Source organism: Tamandua tetradactyla, chromosome X (assembly GCF_023851605.1).
Source record: "Tamandua tetradactyla isolate mTamTet1 chromosome X, mTamTet1.pri, whole genome shotgun sequence".
Taxonomy (NCBI): Eukaryota; Metazoa; Chordata; class Mammalia; order Pilosa; family Myrmecophagidae; genus Tamandua; species Tamandua tetradactyla.
The window spans coordinates 123,973,125-123,994,878 of record NC_135353.1 but is presented as its reverse complement, the minus strand read 5'-3'; the positions used below and the strand labels follow the sequence as shown (position 1 = coordinate 123,994,878).

At 37.8% G+C, this 21,754-nt stretch overlaps 1 protein-coding gene across 1 annotated transcript in view; it reads right to left on the bottom strand.

Annotated features, from left to right (window-relative positions):
* The window catches only part of SLC9A7 (solute carrier family 9 member A7), a 182,921-nt gene that overhangs the window by 21,733 nt on the left and 139,434 nt on the right, over positions 1 to 21,754 (bottom strand). Inside the window, exons 11-14 of the mRNA XM_077145215.1 lie at positions 18,920 to 19,031; positions 16,057 to 16,210; positions 7,000 to 7,059; positions 1,495 to 1,558 (exon numbers count right to left, since the gene is read on the bottom strand). Of these exons, the coding sequence (XP_077001330.1) occupies positions 1,495 to 1,558; positions 7,000 to 7,059; positions 16,057 to 16,210; positions 18,920 to 19,031 (390 nt within the window). The remainder of the gene's footprint in view (positions 1 to 1,494; positions 1,559 to 6,999; positions 7,060 to 16,056; positions 16,211 to 18,919; positions 19,032 to 21,754) is intronic.

Here is a 21,754-nt window from a genome sequence, read left to right as displayed (position 1 = left end):
ATGCCCTTTCCAAATTGCTGAACCAGAAACTCCATGAGTATAATACAATGGTTGCTCTGTGTGGTAGTTAGGTTCAGGTATCAATTTGGCCAAGTGATAATGCCCTGTTGTTCTGTTACTGTGGACTTAAATCATCAGCATGTGAAATTCACCTATGGCTGATTACATTTGCAATTGGCTAAGGGAAGGCAGTCCCCTTAAACAATGAGTGAGGTTTAATTTAATTGGCTGGAGGCTTAAAAGAGAAATATCAGAAGAGAGCTCAGCAGCTCAGTATACTTCATCTCAGCACTTGCAGCTCAGCCCAGACATTTGGAGATGCAGAAAGGAATCACCCCAGGGAAGGCTGTTAGAACCCAGAAACCAGGAGAGAAGGTCAGCAGACATCACTGTGTGCCTTCTCATGTGACAGAGAAACTAGCTAGCTGCCTTCCCTCTAAAGAACTATACATTTTTAACTAAATAAATCTCCTTATTAAAAGCCAATCTGGGCTGGCCACGTGGCTCAGTGGCAGAGTTCTCACCTGCCATGCTGGAGACCCAGGTTCGGTTCTCAGTGCCTGCCCATGTGAAAAAAAAAAACAAAAACAACTGCTCCATCTCTGGCATGTTGTATTCTGGCAGATTTAGCAAACTAAAACATTGTTTTACTCCCCTAAGTTTGGGGCAATTTGTTATGCAGCAGTAGTAACCAGAGCAGATGGCAAAACAAAGAGCCAGCACCCTCCTCTGCCCAACGAAGTCTTCATCACGATTCTCTCTATAGCAGGAAGAACTCTTCCTTGCTCTCACATTGGCAGGGTCCTTAGTGGGCCCCCTCCTAGATGCTGCCACAGGCCTCTACCACCCACTGTCTCTATAGTCTCTGTTCCCAGCCCTCTGCACCAGGCTCTGACTGCCACCACCACCCTGCACAAATCTTAATTGTTACTGTTACTGTGACTTCCAGCTCAAAGATGGTGTAGGCTGCTACTGCTATGCCATTTCTGAGCTGGATAAGAACTCAAGAGCTGTTGAGGATTCCAGCCCCCAGAGCACATAAGTGCCTGCAACCACACAATGTCTCTCTTCTCTTCCTCAGATTTTGTGGACTAAACAGTTAAATCATATCCCTCTCCTTTCCCTTCCACGGTACTACTGATAGACTCAGAACCAGTTTCAGTGAGCAAATCACCAATATATCCATTCTTGAGAGGCAGGGATGTACACACTCTTTTTGGTCATCCTACCCATCTTGATATGTTGTTTAAGAACACTCACTCTGGGATCAAATCCTGGCTCCATTACTTTCTAGTTCTCTGGCCTTAGATGACTCAAACTCTCAAACTTCAGTTTCTAATCAGTATAATGGGGATAACAATACTTACCTAATAAAATTGTTGTCAAGATCACAAGGGAATCCATGAAAAGAGCCTGGCATGTAGTGAATGATCAATAATTTTCAGCTACTTTTAATAATGTCTTCTCTGGGAAGAAGTATCTCTTGTGACTTACCCCTTGTAAGACTTGAAAGCTGTCATTATTGGGTGGTGGGTCTTGATCTGGGTCAACACCAACTCTGTAAGCCACCATGGAGAAAGACATGAAAAAAATAGAAAGGATTAGCTTGGACCATGGAAGCCATGGTGACTGAATGTAGCCAAGATGCTGACCATCTTCCCAAAGCAGAAGGAGTGTGGTTAGCTGTCATGCAAGAGTCATAACAAAGAAGTCTCATACCACATCAGATCTCAGAGTGCAGTGGGGGCAATATCTTGTGTGCTGGTACCCTAAAGTAAGGTCTCTGGAAAATGTCACATGCTGACAACCATCTATCTGCCTTTCAGCACCAGAAAGTCCCTTTGTCACAATGTGGGTCCCACTGCACTGGGCCTTTTCCTCTCTGCTGCTTCCTTGCTTCCTCCCTGACCACCTTTATTTTCCTAACATGTTATCAGGGAAATTTTCATATATTCAGGGAAAAGTTGAAAGAATTGATAGTGAACACCTGTATATCCACCACCTAGATTCTACCTTTAACATTTTATTATATTTTCTTTACTGTACATCTATCCATTTCTCTGTTGTAGCAGTTTGAGTCATATACCAGAAAAATATGTGCATCTTAATCCACATCCCTGTGCCTATGAACCTATTGTAAATATGACCTCTTGAAGATGTTATTTTTAGTTAAGTTGTGCCCAACTGAGTGAAGGTGGGTCTTGATCCATATTAGAGAAGCCTTTATAAGGAGAACCCAGAAGTCACCGAAGCCAGAAAGGAGAGACAGTCATCACCATGTGATGGAAGAACCCCAATGATTGCCAGCAGCCCATACCAGAATGCTGTAGTCCTTGGGGATAAAGCAAGCCTTTTGTGATTCTTGATTCTAAATGACTTCTAGTCTAAAAACTGTAAGCACTGCAGTACATTTCTGCTGTTACCCAAAATCAGTTTGTGATATTTGTGACAGCAGCTCTGGCAAACTATCTATCATGCATCTTATTTTTTAGGTGCATTTCAAATAAAGTTGCAGACATTAGTACACTTCCCCTAAATACTTCACTATGCATGTCATTAACAAGGGTTCCAACTGCTTGTAATCCTGCTGGTACTCTCCCACATTAAAGATGACCTGAGAACTTACACTTTTGAGATCAATAACTGAAGACAGAAAGGAAAGCACAGTCACAAAATTCACTTATAACAACTTCTATTATTAACTCTTTATCCCTATATCTTCCTTATTCTGAGACAGAGAATTGTGACATGGACAACATAGGACGATGGGTAAGAAAACAAAAATGCCAGGAAAGTTCTATAACTTCCTTCACTCACTTCATTATTACAAAAATGAATGGTGATCATGCGAGTTTCACCAAGAATACAGGTTTCAATAGGTTAGGTCTGATTTGACCCTGAGGAGGGGTGCCAAATGGGCCCTGACAAAGGTGTTATTTGCAATCCACTACCCAGGCGTTGACATCAATGGGCAGACCCTGAATGCACAATATCCGTGTGTGTGCACCTCAGTTTTCCTCCTCTTCCTCCTTCTCCCTCGACCTATTATGTCCAGGATATTTCTTAAGAAGAAAGACTAAAGGAAAAGGGATTGGCTAAAACAACACAGATGGTCCCAACCCCTCAAGGCCTACCTCTACTCTCTCTTGTTCCAGGCTTGTCAAGCACTAACCCAAGGTACCCAGGTAGACAGCAGAGAAATTAGAAACAGGAGAATACAGAAGGAAAGAGAACTGTTACCTCATATTATGCTGAAAGGAAACTTTAAAGCCACAAGAAGAATTCATGTATATTAATACCTGTAGTGTGTCTGGCATTAGATTTCCTCCTTATGGGCCTGGGGCTTGATGGGATCTCTGTAATGAGTTACATGGGCTTTGCTATGTATCTGAAGGCTGCTTCCAGTAATGGTTTCTGAGGGCTGGAGGCTTGTCCTCAAAAGCAGACATTATTACCCAGGGGCCTGTAAGCAATATACCTCACAGAGATTTTTGGACATGAAAACCATCTAATTCAGGGGCAAGGGCTGACCACAAAAGTCACAAAAGAGTCTCAGTGTCCCTAAAGTATAAAAATGGTAAAGGAGAGGTTGCATATTGGATTCCTAGCTGTTGATTTTTAACCCTCACCTGTTTTTAGAGTCTCTTAATATACATTAGATATAGAAAAAATTCTCTGTTTTGTCAACATTCATAAGATCAACAGCTAGGAACCCAATATTTTCTAATTCTATCATTTCTTTCACGTTTATGACATTCATCTGTAAAGAAGAGCTTTCAGAGGGCTTTTATTTACTTATTTTATATATTAGTAAAATGAGGAATCTCTCCATTGTCTAAGTACCCAATTCAAGTAAAGTTTCACTTAGTATTTATGGAACTTAGAGTTGTATCTCTACAGAATCCCAATAGGAATTTGGGTTGTTATCAATGAGAAGGCAAAAAGTTAGCAAGCTGTTTTCACTTTTCTAGAAAAGAAAACTGATGCCAGGGAAACATGGCTGGAATTAGTACTTTATAGGATCTGCAGCCCAGTTCAGCTAGCCATTAGCCACATGTGACCAAGTCAAAATTTTAATTTTAATTAAAACTAACTAAAATTTAAATTTCAACTCTTTGGTCTTATTAGCCACACTTCAAGTACTTGATGGGCACATGTGGCTAACGGTTACTAAAATGGACATTACCAGCATCACAGAAAGTTCTATTGGAAGAGGTGATCTAGATTCACTCTTGGATCTCCCCAGAACAAACGGTAAACATCATGAGTTTGGGATGTGGTTAGGTAGCCCTAATTTAGTGAGTCTGTCAGGTTATTCCAGTATATTGTGTTTGCTGTTTTGAATTCTGACCTGACCACATGGGCCCAGGGTCAGAGCTCTGGTCTTAATCTAACCCTTACATGAATAAGTGCCACTGAAGTTACCAGGATTTAAATGAAAAATTTCCAAACTTAGTCTTTACAAGTGGTTCTTGTTAAATGAAATTTATTTTAATTTTCGTAAAGCAGAATTTATTTTTTTATTTATTTATTTTTCCTCCCAGCAGAGATTTGGGGTCTGAAAACCACAAATTGTAAAGATTCACAGACACAGGGTGCTATAAAAGGTTAAGTGAAACCTAACTCATAATTACATGGCTTTCTTTTCCAGATAAGTCCTAGAATGTTTTGTTGAGCTTATCCTCCCAAAAGTAAAGGCTAGGAGAAAAACAAGTGGTTAATCAAATTCCAATCCATGCCGTCATCTTCAGATCTGGCTGTGCACATCCCATGGACATCTGTACTGCTGAGGACAGTCCTACCCAACATTCCCTTTCCTTACTTTTTACCACCCTTCTGCCATGGAAATTCAGACCCTCACTGCAGCCATTTGCTATCAACTACCTGTCTGTGATGCAGCACGAACTTCTGAGACAAAGCCTAAAAGGACCTCCCAGGCTCTCCCACAGAACAGAAGAATGTATGAGGGCCCCTTGGGGCCTCTTGGGGGTCCCTGCTCCTGTTATATGTGCTGAATAGGAGTTTTCCGAGAAAGCAAACAAAAACCTGCTTCCCAGCTTGCTAGCACTTTTTAAATGCCAAAAAGAAAACAGACCAGGGCTGTTAGATGTAAATAGTAGTGTGCTATGATTTCTTTACCCATCCGAGTTGGTTTCCTTTAGTGTGATTTAGTAATTACTTCAAAGGCAGGATCAAGGGCCCCTTGGACTAATCCCCGAGGATAACATTGGGCCCTCTGGCTCTCTGTGAATGGTCCTACCTTTGGGGCAGATCCCAGAACCAAACTGGTCTCTGGGAACAGGAGATAAAGTGATGGGCCAGGATGCTTGGTATTGCGCTGGGTAGCAATCAAGTCCAGGCATAGCATTTTAATCATAATGCTTCAGGAGAGAGTTTAGAATCCCCTAACTTTCTGAAATTCCTAGTTTCAGACAAACTATCCACAGTATGTATTTTTCTCCTGACCTGCTAGAATGCTTCTGATCCAGGATGCTATGTGAATCTGGAATTTTTTGTGCTGTTCTATTATATCATATTTTAACATTCCCTTGATACATCACGGTTGAGCTCATCAGAGTACTCGCAACAGTCTTTTCCAGAAAGAACTGAATCATCCTTATTTTCATTAGGAATAAGACAAACGTGGTAATCTTATACCAAATGAAAAAATAAAGCAATCAAGTGATGTGTTTGCTCTGGAATGAACAAATACAAATAACTAGTAATTTCCCTTTTTGTAAATAATTTGTTCATTCTGATTAAGAACCTTATAAAATGCCATGAAATCTCAGAAATTTTAGAAGTGTTCTACTTACTTTGATATCTTTTCTAATTTGAATGACTTAGTTCTTGAATAATTTGAGGAATATAAGACAGAAACCCTCACATCAAACCTTGAACATCATCAGATCATAATCTGAATTCTCTCATGTCCTAAGGGTAGTAACTTACACCTTGCCTGAAGAACCTTGCTTCTTGAAAGAAAGATGCTTCAAAGGAACAGTTTCCTATGCAACTCCATTGGTACCTGAAGTCAGGTTTCCAAAAGTGAGCTTTTTATTGTATGTGTACGTTTTTTTAAACAGTAGATAAAAGTGTGAGCCCATGGAATTTAGATGATTCACTTAATTTCATATGTATTATTACCATATATATCTGGGGACTGATATCCCCAGATCCATGCCCCATTATAGGTACCACTGCTTTCATTACTGCCCTCAGTGAATGAAATACTTCAGCAATGCCAAGAACAGAGTTTAAGCCTGTTTTGCATTTGATTTTCAACCAGCATCAGGAATCAGATCAGGAAAAAAGCAGGCTGATTTAAATATAAAAAAGAAAAAAGAGACAAAGTTTTTACTCTAATTACCCCAACATCATCACTCTTTAGCATAATCATATCATAAATGTGGATGAACACTGGGAAACCAATTGCATCAGAGAAATCTGATGATCTTTCAGTCAAAAAAAACTGTTTCTTGAGTCTTCTGATTTGCCATGATAAGGTAAAAACAGAGAAATACGTAATAAAAAAACAGTACAGTTGTTTAATTGAAATGAAATAAGCCATATCACAATCATGGCTTAAATATGAAATTATAGTTCTCATTATTACTTAAAAGTCTTTATTTAGTAAACCATAAGCAGGACTTTGTGGAAAAAGTATTTATGCCTCTGCAAATGGGATCCTCTTAAAAGGAAGTTCAGTTTTCCAAGGAGAAAACACTTGCCAACTCAGATTTTTGGTGCTGACAACTGGACTTTCTAAAAAGAGGGGAAAAGGGAGCAGAATCACAGGAACACATCAATCAACCCAGAGAAAGGGTGGAGAAAATGATTAGAATTGACCTAACCTCTTGCCTTTTTGCTGACAGGGGTGAGGAATGGACACACACAGGAAGGAAGAAAGAGAAAAACAGTATCAAGAGAAATATCTCAGGTTATAAAGAAGAGAAAAGGCAGGCCTGGTTAATTTTTTCTGAGGATGCCCTGTGTCACCTGAAGTACTGCCAGCGAAGTTCGTTCTGGTCCTCTTCGGAGGGCTCCTCGACGCCAACTCTGGGCAGCACAAGAAGGGAACGTGAGTGTGATGGGAACAAAAGAGGAGCAAGGAGCTCCTGGGACCTGCCCTGGCCCATGTCCATCAAAGAATATGCCATCGTATTTTCTTTTTATGCCATCGTATTTTAAATATCAATCCATACCCTCCCTTAAACTTTCCCCATTTTCTAAACCCAAAGAAGCAGAAAGGCAGATAAATTTAAACTTAAAGCAACAATGTTAGGGGCTAGGGAAAATAAGGATCAACTAGAAATAAAGACACACCTCTCAAAATATAATGGAATTAAATCAGAGGAATACATGCAACTCATAGAATATGAATTTATACAATTTTCAGGAATTCATGTATTTTAAAAAGCAAGATACATCCATACAAAAAAATAGAAAACAGAAAGCTAATTATTAAACACTTATTTGACGTGGCTCCACAGAAAGAGCAAAAAACACTATATCATTGAAAATAGCAACAACACTTATGGAGACAGAGATCTTTTTTTCCCTAGACAGGAAAACCATATTGTCCACAGGTTCAACCTAAAGTTCAGGAGCCCAACTTCTGCTACTCTTTTTACCTTGTTGCTTTAAGGTTGATAAAGTCCATTTTCACCTTCCTTAATACTTGCTAAGTTATTCAGAGTGCATTTGAAGTTTACCATCATGTTAGTGCAGGGTTTCTCAACCTTGGTTTCTTACTGACATCTTGGGCTGGACTGTTCTTTGTTGTGAGTGGGTGTTCTGTGCATTGCGGGATGTTTAGCAGCATCCCTGGCCTCTACCCACCTCCCCCACCCACAGCTGTGACCCCAAAAATGTCTCCAGATATTTCCAAAAGTCTCATGGGGAGTAAAATTTCCCTTGGTTAAGAACCACCGTGCCAGATCATACATGCTCAATGGGAGTGACACTGTCCCAAAGGTATGAAAATTGGTTCTTGGGGAACAAAAAAATCTCAGGTACCACAGTGTTTGTAGACCTCCAAAGGGCTAAAATATATATGGCATATCATGATATCAAAATTTTACTGGGGAAGGTAATAAGGAAAAAAAAATGCCTTTAAAAATGCTCCTTAAGGGGTTGCACGGGTAGTTAATCAATGGGAGAATTCTCGCCTGCCATGTGAGAGACCTGGGTTCAATTCCTCATCCATGCACTTCCCCTAAAACAAACAAACTAAAGAAGCAAACAAACAAAAATTCAACAAATGGTGCTGCAATAACAGAATATTCACATGGAAAAATAATGAAATGTGACCCTGCCATACAGCATACAAAAAAAAATGCTCCTTAAGGGGACAATAATGAAAAATAGATTCAGAAACACTGTGCTAGATGATGCCCAAATCACCATACCTGAACTATACCTAGCCCCCAAGCTATCCAAGTGAGAACATGATGTTTAACATGGTACTTTTAATTAGTTACATGTTCAGAATGTGACTTAATCCAAACTCTGTACATTACTATAGCACTGAAAAATTATAACAAATACTACAAAAAACAAGCCGGATTCCTTTAATGTAAAATTTATTGTCTCTCTAGTAATAAGTAATAATAATAATAGTAGCAATAGTAACGCTATGAATAGTAATGATAATAAAATAGCTAAAATGTACTGAGTTTTTGCAGTGTGTCAGGTGGTACATTTAATGAGCTAATTCTTTTATCACATGTATTTATTATCATATTTAATCCTTGTACATTATCAGGCCCAGTTATCTAGTGAGGAAACTGAGGGTTAAGAGGTTAAATAAGTTGCCCAAGGTCACAAAGGTAGAAAACAGGGGAGCCAAACTTCCAACTCACGTTGTTAGACCCAGAGCCCTAGCTCTTTACCTTATAGGATACTAACTTGGCTTGACATTTCTAAACTCTTTTAAGATATCCACTTTCAAATACTATTACATAAAGAGCTTAGGGGCTCTTCCTGCTATTATTCCTTATGTTACTTTACAAAGAGCTTTATCATACAATATCAGTCTAACATGATTATACTAAGCAGAGTGTTCTTACTCGTCCTTGAATGATTAAATTGCAGCACTCTGGGATACAAAGATTACCTGTTCATTTGGCTCACTGAGTGTATGCGACTTCACTCCCCCAACCACTTCATGTGTGTGTCAACTGAAGCTGGGGGCTTCAAGAGGATAACCACGATGCCACTAAGATGCACTCAGGACATATACAAGGCTCATCTGTGAAAATATCTCATCATCATTTTTCTAAGTTGCCAAAAGTATGCCCTTTATGAGTAATAACACTTAGTCAGGAGACTAAGAGAAATATTATGTAGTTTATGCTGTAACAAAATAATTTGATATTTTTGCCATTATGTTTTTAGATATCAATCACAAAACATCAATTTAAAAAGATAAGTTGACTTATGGAAAGCAGTGGCCTGGCTTTGGATTTTTAGTTATATTACATTTTTATTTTATATACACACTTGAAACTAGCCATGTGTTAAAAAAATCACAGCTAACTCCTAATTATTTACGGTGGACCTCCAAGATGCATTTCTGAGCTCCTGACTTCTGAGCAGCTTTTTCACAGCTCATTTGGGCCCCTATCAGCAGCCTGGAGAAGTAAGGAGCAAGTAGGTACTGATCTGTTGAAGTTATAGAGATCAAAACACCACACTGAACTTGAGGGGGTTTCTGAATCAATTTAGAATAAGAACCTGAGTTGCTAAATAAACTGTGGCCATAAAATAACACAACCGACAAGCCAGAAAAACCAGTCTCATTACCTTTTTCTGAGAGAGCTTCTTTTGATGTGACCCTCTGTAAATGTCAGTTCCTATACCTACATAATGGCTATTTATATACATGTGGAAAATGCAATGAACTGACAGCATATGTACTGTTCACCAATGGCACACTGTCCACTGCTACTTAGAATTGTACATAAGAAAGGAAATAATAAAGACAGGAGCAGAAATCAATGGAATTGAAAACAGAAAAACAATACAGAAAATCAGTTAAACAAAAAGCTAGTTATTTGAATAGATCAATAAAACTGGCAAACCTCTAGCAAGACTAACAAAGTAAAAAGAAAGAAGATACAAAGCACCAATATCTGCAACAAAAATAGTAGATATCACTTCAGACCCTGAAGTAATAAAAAAATAGTAAGGAAATACCACAAATATCTCTATACACATAAATTTGATAGCTTAGATGAAATGGACCAATTTCACAAACCACTACAAGTTACCCACTTTGAATAGTTCTATAACTATGAAAGAAATTTACTTCATAATTTTAAAAACTCCCCCAAAAAGAAATCTTTAGGCTCAGATGGTTTCACAGAAAATTCTGACAAACATTTAAAGAAAATAATTAACATCAATTCTACACAGTCTCTTCCAGAAAACAGAAGAGTAGTGAACATGTCTCACCTTATTTTCTAAGGCCAATATTACCCTGATACCAAAAACAAAGGCAGTGAAAAAAAACCCAGCAGGTCAATATCTTTTATGATAGACACAAATCCTTCACAAAATATTAGCTAAGAGAATTCAGCAATATGTAAAAAGAATTATATGCCACAACCAAGTAGGGTTTATTCCAGGGATACACAGCTTGTTCAATATTGAAAAATTACTCAATGTAATTCACTAAATTAACAGGTTAAAGAAGAAAAAGCACATGATCATATCAGTTGATGCAAAAAAGCATTTGACAAAATTTAATACCCGTTTGTGATAAAAACTCTCAGCAAACTAACATTAGAGGGAACTTCCTCAACTTGATGATGAACATCTACCAAAAGATCTACATCTAACATCATCCTTAATGGTGAAAGATTGAAAACTTTCCCCTAAGATCAGGAACAAGGCAAAGATGTCCACTGCCACTAGTCTTACTCAACAGAGCATTGCAATTCCTAGACAGAGCAATGAGGCAAGAAAAGGAAATAAAAGGCACTGTTTGGGAATGGAAGAAACCAAACTGTCCTTATTTGTAGATGACATGATATTCTATATAAATATATAAAACCCTGAAGAATCTACACATACAAGGAAAATTCATAGAACTAACAAGTGAGTTCAAGAAGATTGCAGGATAGAAGATCAATATACAAAAATCAACTGTATTTCTATACAGTAGTACCAAGAACATGGAAACCGAAATAAAAATACAATTTATCACTTACAAGAATATAAAAAGAAAAGAAATACTTAGTTACTTAGTTGTAAATCTAACAAAACACACCAATAACTTCTTTAATAAAGGGGGACAATAGCTAACAATGTATAAGACTTCTAAGCTAAAAAATATAAAATCCTGATGAAAGAAATCAAAGAAGACATAAATACATGGAGAAATATCTGACATTTATGGATTAGAAGACTCAACATGTAAAGATGCCAATTCTCTCCACATTGATCAACATGCTTAATGTAATTCCTATGAAAATCCTAGCAAGATTTTTTGTAGATATAAACAAGCTTATCTTAAAATTTATATGGAAAAGCCAACGACTAGAATAGCTCAACAATCATGAAAAAGAATAAAGTGGGAGGAATCACTCTACTTGCTGCTAAGATTTTACTGTATAACTAAATCATCTAGCCAGTGTGGTGCTGATGGAGGGACAGACATATAAATTAATGGAGTAGAACAGAGAACCCAGAAATACACCTACATTGATATGGTCAACTGATTTTTGACAAAAAGAAGCAAAAGCAATTCAATGGAGGAAAGATATTCTTTTTAACAAACTGTGCTGGAATAACTGGATAGCCATAGCAGTAAATGGACCTAAAGTTCACATCTTATATAAAAATGAAGTCAAAACGGATCATTTTAAATATAAAGTATAAAATTATAAAACTTTTAGAAGATAAACTACGAGAAAATATTCAGGACTTCTTTGTGTTTGGTGAAGAGTTCTTAGACATGGCATCAAAAGCACAATCCGTAAAAGGAAAAAATGATAAATTGGACCTCAACAAAATTAAAACTTCTGCTCTATGAAAAACTATTAAAAAGGATAAAAAGACAGGCTACAGACTAGGAGAAAATATTTGCAAACCACATATCCAACAAAAGACTAGTATTTAGAAAATATAAAGAACTCTCAAAATTCAACAGTAAAAAACAATCCAATTTGAAAATGGGGAAAACACTTTAATAGAGATTTTAAGCTATGAGTGGCAAACAAGCAAGTGAAAAACTGTTCGATACCACTAGCCATGAGAGAAATGCAAACTAAGACCACAGTGAGATACCACTACAAACCTATTAGAACTGCTGAAATAAAAAATTATGATAACAAATGTTGGCGAGCGTGCAGAGAAACTGGATTTCCCACACATTGTTGGTGGGATTGTAAATGATACAACTACTCTGGATAATAGTTTGTCAGTTTCTTATAAAACTAAAATGGATCCAGCAGGTACACTCCTAAGCACTGATCTCAGAGACATGACAACTTAAACCCACACAAAAACTTGACTATTAATAGCAGTTTTATGCAATAGTCAAAAACTGGAAACTAGCCAAATTCTCCTCAGCAGGTAAATAGTTAAACAAACTGTGGTACACCCGTATCATACAATACTATTCATCAAAAAGGGCGCAAACTATTGATATATACAATAACCTGGATCTCCAGGGCATGATGCTGAGTGGGAAGAAAACCAATCTCAAAACGTCACATACTATATGATTTCATTTATATAATATTCACAAAAATGACTAAATTATAGGGATGGAGAGCAACTTAGTAGTTGACAGGGGTTAGGAATGGTGAAGATAAGAGGAATGGGTGTGACTATAAAGGGTAGCATAAGAGAGATATTTGTGGGAATGGAATAGTTCTGTATCTTGATTGTGGTGGTGGATACACAAATCTACACATGTAACAAAATGACATATATCTATGCATATATAGTGTACCAACTTAAGTCTCCTACTTTTGATGTTGTACCGCAGTTTTGAAAGATATAACCATTGGGGGAAACTGGGTAAAGGGTACATGGGACCTTTCCATACTACTTCAACAGCTTTCTGTGACTCTATAATTTACTTCAAAATAAAGAGTTTTAAAAAATTATGCAGGGTGGTGCAATGGCGGCTCAGTGGCAGAATTCTTGCCTGCCATGCCAGAGACCCAGGTTTGATTCCTGAAGCCTGCCCACGTAAAAAAAAAAATTAAAAAATTATGCAGCATAAGAAAACTTGAATGCCCTAAAATCTTATGGCTCATATATGAAAGCAACTTGATGAGGTTTTCCCAAATTTGACAATAATTCCAAAAATTTGCATGACATTATCAATAAAGTCTAGTGAGGCTGAAAGGAATTTTTCAAAAATATCAATAATAAATAACAAATTTTTATTAACTTTGCTATAGAAAAGATTGGTTTATATGTTTATTGTCTCTACAGAAAATACAAACTTGTCATTTGATGAGGGGATCAAAAAGTAGGCAGATAAAAAATTGCAGGAAAAAAGTATTATAGAAAAGTGACAGCCAGTTAATTAACAAAAATTTTATATGCGTTTTCTGGACTTTCTGATATTTGTGATTATTATGAGCTTTTAAAAGAACTATACTGTAATTTATTTCACATTCTGATTAAGTATTCACTATTCTGCCTGATTTTGTATTTGTAATATTGAGTTCTTTTGCTTACGAGGCTCTTTAAGTTCTATAAAAGCCCCACCAAATCTAAATATGCTGCTGTGCCCAGGGATTATAGTAGAGTGACTCAGAGCATGGGTCTGATAAAAACCTTGATCCCACCATTAAATAACTATGAGATCATGGGCAAGCTACTTAACCTCTTTAAGTCTTGTTTTCCTCATTCATAGAATAGTAATAACAACAGAATAACAGTGGATACATATGAATGTAAAACAGGATTATTGTGAAAAATAATATATAAAAAGCACTTAGAATAGGGCCTGGCACAAAACAAGGGGTCAGTAAATGAATCCTAGAGCAGACACTGTTGGTTACCTGCTCAACAGCTATAGAAAAGGAACCTGCTTTCTCTTTCCTAACAGCTCCCAACCTAGTTCAGAAATCCTTGTCTTGACCTACAGTGTGTGTGCCTCAGGAAAAGCTACCTACACTCAGCTCAGGTAAGATTAAGTGTTCTGATGGCTCACTTTTCTGAAAAGGGTTAAAAGGAGAGCAAAATGTCACAAGTCAACTTTCTACTTTCTGTGGAAAATTGTTTGACCCTGTATATGATGGCGGGTGGGGGACCAAAAAGGATTTATAAATAACATGAAAAATACAGATGAATTAATCAGGCTCTGAGCCCCCAAGTCTCCCACTGAGTGGCCAAACAAATAGGAGCAGGAAGTAATCTCAGAGGTCACCAAGTGCAGAGATTCTCAGTTGTGGGCAGTTCATTCTTCTATAAAGAACAAAAATGGTGCCCACTTACTTCTCGTGTTTAAAGCCAAGAAATTATAGTCCCAAGGATGGATTCATTTCCTTAATCCAACACTTGAGATTCATACCAAGAAGCTGAAATTCTAATCATCCCAAATTTTATAGCATAAAAATAGTCCCTAACACAACAACTCTTCTTATAGGCAGTACAGCACAGCTGTTAAGAGTGCGGACTCTATGGCAAGACTGGGTTCAAATTCCAACTCGTCCACATAGAGCTTTGTGACAATGGGCGAGTTACTACTCTGCCTTGGTTTTCCGATCTCTAAAATGGACATAGTAGTACCTCCCTTATAGAAGTATTACAGGGATGAACTTAATATATGCGTAGCTCCTAGAACAATGCCTGAATATAATTGCTAGTTATTATTATGACTGTCACCAAGAAGCCCTACATAGGTTCTGCACATCCACATGAATCTGAAGCTGAGGCACAGTAGCCCAGAAATGGTATAGATGGCAGTGGTCATGCCTAAGGGTGATTGGGAGATCCTTGTTCGTTTTCTCTCCTCCAGGCTATATGTGTTTTGCAGCTGTCAGTTCCCTGTTTTCTACAGTCTCGGGAAGGTAATACAACTAAAAACACAGCAGAGAAAGGGAATAATGAATCACCTGAAAATAAACCAAAACACCCAAGGCTGCCACCTTGTGGCTTCTCAGAGAATTATTCTTCACTCTTGCACTACTCAAGTGTCTCCTTGTTCCCAATTATGTTCACACTCTGCAAACCTGAAACTACGGCAGGTAGCCAGGGCACTACCAATGATACAGCGCATAGCACTTAAAGCTGGAAGGCACTAAAAGTGCCTTCACTAAGGTCTAAACTCATTGAAATTGAGGAAAACTGATGTCCAACTGAGGGGCTTACTTAACCCAGAGCCAGAATTAGGCTGGCAGTCTCTTATCTCTGTTTTAATGTCTTCTTTACCATAAGGTGCTGGAGCTCACAAGTAGTTGTGGAATTCAAATGCTGTGAAAAAAAATCAAACTCAGTTCAGTGCCCTTGGTAAACCCATCTGGCCTCTCTGTCCTGACACAGCTGCAAAAACCACAGGCAGAGAATGTCCATGAGACTGCCACAGATAAGGTTTACACAGGAAATGTCACCTATTTTGCTTACTCAAGCAATAAGAGTCACAGCATATAGTTTCATATTAAAACAAAACTCTAATTCCCTCTTTTATTTCCAGCTGTGAGCTTATTTATTTTCAAGGCCTTAGGTTTCATTCCAAAAGAACGTGAAATAGTGGATATTGTCAAAGGCTAGTTTCTCTCCTGCATCTTTAAGGCGTTTTGAATACCTGCCCTAATTACTACTTTAACAGGATCCAAGAATTTCTAATTCTTTATATTTTTGTACCAACAAAAATTTTAATGACAACATATTTTCTCCTGGAAAATTTAATACTCTGAAGTTTTATTTATTCATTTTTTAAATTCTGAATTTCAAACAAAACAAAAAACTATAAAAACTTTCCACAATATAAACTGTAACACACCCTGCATGGGCATATTAAGCATTCTCAAGAACAGGAACGAGTGACATATTTAGACAGAAAACTGGCCTTGGTTCCAAACTGACCTTATATTAAGCCACGACAACATGGGTGTTGTGCCTCCACCAATGATCCAGACAGTGAAGAAGACAATGAGGAGGGTGGTCGTGAACATCATTTGGCGAGCATAGGATGCCGTGTCTCGGATGGCCAACGCAAATGCCATAGCTCCCCTGAGGCCTGCAGAAGCCAAAGAGGAGGATTTCCTGGTTATAGAATAAATAACAATGACGCCTCAAAATCCACTGCTGCCACTCAGGGCTAATTAACTTACCCATTTAAGCTTAGGGAGCCAAGTTTTGTTTCACTTAGAAAGAAGAATCTTAAAGGAATATGAGCATTTCATATTTGTAGCTTTCTTGTGAAAAAATCTCAAAAGCAATGAGAAAAACTGCACTGCCTTGTACACCACATTTCAGAGTAACATTCTTTTGTTACTTAAATAATTCTCTTGCCAGTAGCACAAAGTAAAAAGAAATGTAAATAAGAAATATAAACTCTCTAACTGTGTTCCAAACACATAGACAGTCACAAACTTGAGAAAAAGGCTAGGTATGAATACATCAAATGCAAGTATACCACAAACCACAAAACAGTTCAGCATTTCCTTAGCAAAGGGCGAAACCAAGCAGAGAAGTGCCAATATAACATACTTTACATCAAGAGTTGGCAAGGTTTATTTTGCAAAGGGCCAGATATTAAATACTTTAAGCTTTAAAGTATTTTAAATTTTTTTGAGAGGGATATTTCACTTAATAGACCTTCAAAGTTAGTATTCCCTATCTTCAAATAGATTGCAGATGTTCATCTGTAAAAGTTATTCTTAGCTCATGAGGCATGGGCCAAATTTGGCCCAGGAGCCAAACATAATGTCTTTAAGGTTCATTTATGTAGAGGCATTATGAGAACTTTATTCTTTAAGGTTCGTAATTTTTTTTAATAAAAACTATATCCAAAGTCTTTACACATATCTAGTATAGACTTTTATTCACCATGGGCAAGAGAACATATGTATTATATGAGAGAAGCAACAGCCATATCTACTGCATCTGTCCATTTTTCCACCTTTCCCAATTTTATTCATCTGAGAGCTTCACTACGCTTTACCAAAGAATAGTGACTGAATAAAAGTTACATAAACACAGAGCAAAGTTAATGTTTTCTATTTATCTATTCCAGTGAAATATTTACACATATCTAGGTCATCCTACTGCCAGCCATGACATGAATCAGTTCTTAAGCCTCTGAAGGGATGCTGTCTCAAAGAAGAAAACTTGAGGGTCCAGAGGGAGGCAATGTATGATATATATTTTTTATTTTATTAAATAAACATTGTAAGCAATAGGAAATCTCAGGTACTTCACAGCCTTGAAGAAAGAGTTATTTTGTTAGACACTTTTCTCCCAGCAAACTGAAGAGCATGATTTTAAAATATTTTTATTGGAGATATCTCTAAATAGCACTGTATATTTCTCAGCCTTTTAGTACAGAAGATAATGAACATATTTTATGTTTAGTTAAATGACAGCATTATCTCCAATTCACCTTTCCCTTTTCATCAGTATTTTCCTGATATATAAGTAGAATCTTGTCATCATCCACTTCATAAGCCTCTAATGTTTCCTAGCTGCTCTTGAATAAAGCCCAAACTCTTTGTCACAGCACTGAAGCTTTTCCATGGTATAGATTCTACTGTAGTGGTTCTCCAACTGTGATCCTTACACCAGCAGCATGAACATCAGCTGAGAACTCATTAGAAATATAAATTCTCAGGCTAGCCCCACAATCCCAAATTTGGACCAGCAATCTGTGTTCTAAGAAGCTGTCTAGGTGATTCTGACGCAACCTAAAGGTTGGCATCACTAGTTTAGACATAATTTTCCTTTCCAACTTCACTGTCTTTCTTCATTACTCTGTGTCTTAAATTTAAACCAAACTGCTTTCCTCTTCTGCAAAAGCCCACTTTGCAATGTTTTCTGCTTTTTTAACCTGCTGGCCTCCTGAAATTTCATTTCTTCCAAGCCCAGTTCTAAGGGGGTCCTTTGTGAAGATTTATTTCACACCTCTTTTCTGCAAGTCACCGTTCTCTCTTGGGAAAAAGTTAGTTCTCTGTACTCCTGTACAGTCTCTTGTACAGCCAGCCCCCTATCCCCTCCCACACATGGCAGAGGTACCTTTAAGGACCAAAGTAGCCTTTTGCCCCCAATATCTACTCCCTCTGTTTGGTAGAGATGCTCTAACTTAGGTCCCCTCAGTTGCTTTTCAACTTTATAGTGAAAGGGTGGCATCTGGAGACAGTATAAATCAAGCAAAACTAATGCAGCTATTACCTTCAGGCTTTGGGTTCATCTTGCTTATGTGTGCATATTTTATTTATTTTTGCTCCATAGAAAGTTAGAGCTAGGGGGTCCTCAACTAGTTTGTTCAACTTCATTACTTTACAAGTAATGAAGCTGGGAGGTATTGAGTGACTTGGTCCATACTCTTCCTCATTAAAGAGCTATTTTTCCTTCTTATTTTAGGCCTTAGAGTCCTTCTGGAATCTTAAAGGTTATGAACATCTACTAGAAAACAGTCAAGCACTTTAAATACATATATATTAGGGCCCTTGGGTGGTGGAAATGAAATAACGATGCAGATATTTTAGTGGTGAATGATCATATTCAGTAGTAATGGTTGGCAAAATCAATACTAATTTAGTTAAACATGCGCATCTGTGCGCTCAGCACTGCAGGAGATACAAATAAACCAGAAACTTTAATTTCTGTCTGTTTTGAACCTGACTAATACTTTATCATACTATCATTGTCTGCTGAATAAAACTCATTTTCTTTACATATATATATATATATATATATATATATATATATAGTTTGTTTGTTTTTTTACCTGAAAACATCATCATGTGTTGAAAATTCCAGCCAATCTTATGCCTTCTGCCCAAGTTGAGGAAGAAAGAGAGTGGGTAGATATGTGCAGCTCTGCCCAGGAAGATGGCAACCTGACCACCAGGTAGAGGTTAAGGACTCAACAGGTTTCCAGAACGGCACTAACACACAACCTCTGGTAGAGCAGAGATATTTAGGAATGCTGTAACACCTTGTTATAATCAGGAGAGGGGCACAAAGATGACAGGCTGCTTAGCTTCCCTTTAAACAAGTCTCCCAACAACAACTGGAATCCAATTGGCCAACTTTCCCAACCTCCCAAATTCCCCTTCATAGAGACAATTTCTAGCCTATTAAACACACTGTTGTAAACTTTCTGATTTAATAAAAATAGTACTGACCAAGTCCCTGATCTGTCTAAAAAACTAGTCCAAAAATAAGCTGAAGTATCTTAGTGGGGGTGGGGACTTGGGAGAAGCAAGCAGTGTGGTGGGCTCTATTAGAAGGAAAATAATAAGAAGAAATAATTACTAATTTCTGAGACTGACTATAAAGAGAAAGTTGGCTGGGTAAGAGCTCCCCAAGCTTCACTTGGAAGTAAACATCAGGGACTCTAATCACCAGAAGATCCTGCAAATAGGAGGTAGGGAAACATGCAGTATACATGACCCCAAACCACATTCGAATCATTCACAAGATTCAACCTGCGGAAATTTGTTTACTTAAGTAAAATGTCCTTTGGCTGTGTAAGAAATGGAAAAGGAAGAGTGTGTGCAAGGAACTCCACTGTGGAAACTAAAGAATTCAGGGAAACCAGTCATGTTTTACTTGCTGAGTTTAGAACAGAGCCCAACAGAGAGTTCCACACTCTCCTGGTCAGAGACGGAAACAACTGAGAGCCAGAGGAACAGGGAGCTTCCGTTTAGGCAAAGCACCAGCTGCAGGAGCTGCAGCTGCTTCAGACAGAAGCGAGAGCAGAACTACCTTCTGCCTGCAAGGGTAAAGCATTGACTATTTTTGTTTATTTTTTTTGGTGGTTTTGTTTTGCTTTTAAAGGAAGGAAAGAGGCAGTGCACATTCCATCTCAGAAGCAGAGCAAAAGCCCTTAAGTGATAAGAGGCCTACAGGATTCAGACTGCACAAACAACTGGCTCACCCTCTGACAAGGTCCTTTTCTGTAAACAAGGACAGCTGAACTCACTCTCTGATGAGATGCTATGCTAGGAATAAAAGTGAAAACAGCATGCAAAGTTCTGCTTAACAAAGTTTATAAAAAACCCCAATTCCCTACATTTTTAGCTATTAATCTGTTGAGTATGTAAAACCAAGAAGTGAGCCACCCCTTTAAGCATAAACATTCTAACTAGGAGAATGCTGGCACCACATTAGGACATCATCACACCATCACTACCTAGGTGCTTGGTGTTATTTATTCCTACACAATAAATGGAAAGGCCAGAAAAGGGAAACACTCCTTTCCATTCTCATTCCAAGATTTGAGAATACCCATGAGTCTCAGAAAAGGCAAAAGTGAATGCCCAGCAATACTGCACTCTTGCTAGTATATTGAAATGGAGGCTCAGCTGGATTACTACACTTCTAAGGTCCAGAAAAGTCCACTTTAATGAAAATGACAGTATCTGAAGCCAAGTGACCAAAACTCTCAGCTGCTGAACCGTGTCTAGGCATTCACATCCTCACTTGACAGAAATCAACCAAAAAGTGTGTCTTTCTTGCAAAACCAGCAATAACAATGGGATTAAATCATGTATTTTCCATTTTATCTTCTTTTTCCTCTCTTTTTTCTTTTTTTGGGGGTTAAAAAAAAAGAGTATTTCTACCATGATTCTGTAGCAGTCAAGAAGCTTAAATGAAGAGTGGTAGATTGGATTATGTACCCCAGCAAATGCATGTTCTTAATCTTAATTCACGTTCCTGTAGGTATGAACCCATTGTAAATAGGATCTTTTAAATATGTTATTTTTAGTTAAGGTGTAGCCTAACTGAATCAGGGTAGTCTTTTTAAAAAATATTTTTATTGATAAATCTTCACACATATACATTCCATACATGGTGTACAATCAATGGCTCACAATATTATCACATAGTTATATGTTCATCACTGTTTTAGTTTGCTAGCTTCTGGAATGCAATATACCAGAAATGGAGCAGCTTTTAAGAAGGGGAATTTAATAAGCTGCTAGTTTATAGTTTTAAGGCTGAGAAAATGTCACAATTAAAACAAGTATATAGGGCGGGCCAAGGTGACACAGCAGGCAGAGTTCTCGCTTGCCATGCCAGAGTCCTGGGTTCGATTCCCAGTGCCTGCCATGCAAAAAAAAAAAAACCAACAAAAAAACAAGTCTATAGAAATGTCCAATCTAAGACATACAGGTAAAGATACCTTGGTTCAAGAAGGCCGATGATATTCATTGTTTCTCTCTCAGCTGGAAGGGCACATGGTGAACATGGCGGCATCTGCTGGCTTTCTTGTGGCTCTACCAAACGGACTGTCTCCAAAATGTTTCCTCTTTTAAATAATTAATGGGTGGAGTCACAACTCCATGGAAACTAAATTACCAACCACAATTGGGTGGGTCACATCTCCATGGGAACAATCAAAATGCTCCCAGCCAGCAATACTGAATGAGGATTAAAGGACATGGCTTTTCTGGGATCCACCACATATTCAAACCAGCACAATCACCATGATCATTCTTAGAACATCTGCATCACCCCAGGAAAAGAAATAAAAAGGAAATACTCATATATCCCATACTGTTTACTCCTTCCTTTCATTCAGGGTGGGTCTTAATCCATATTACTGGTGGCCTTA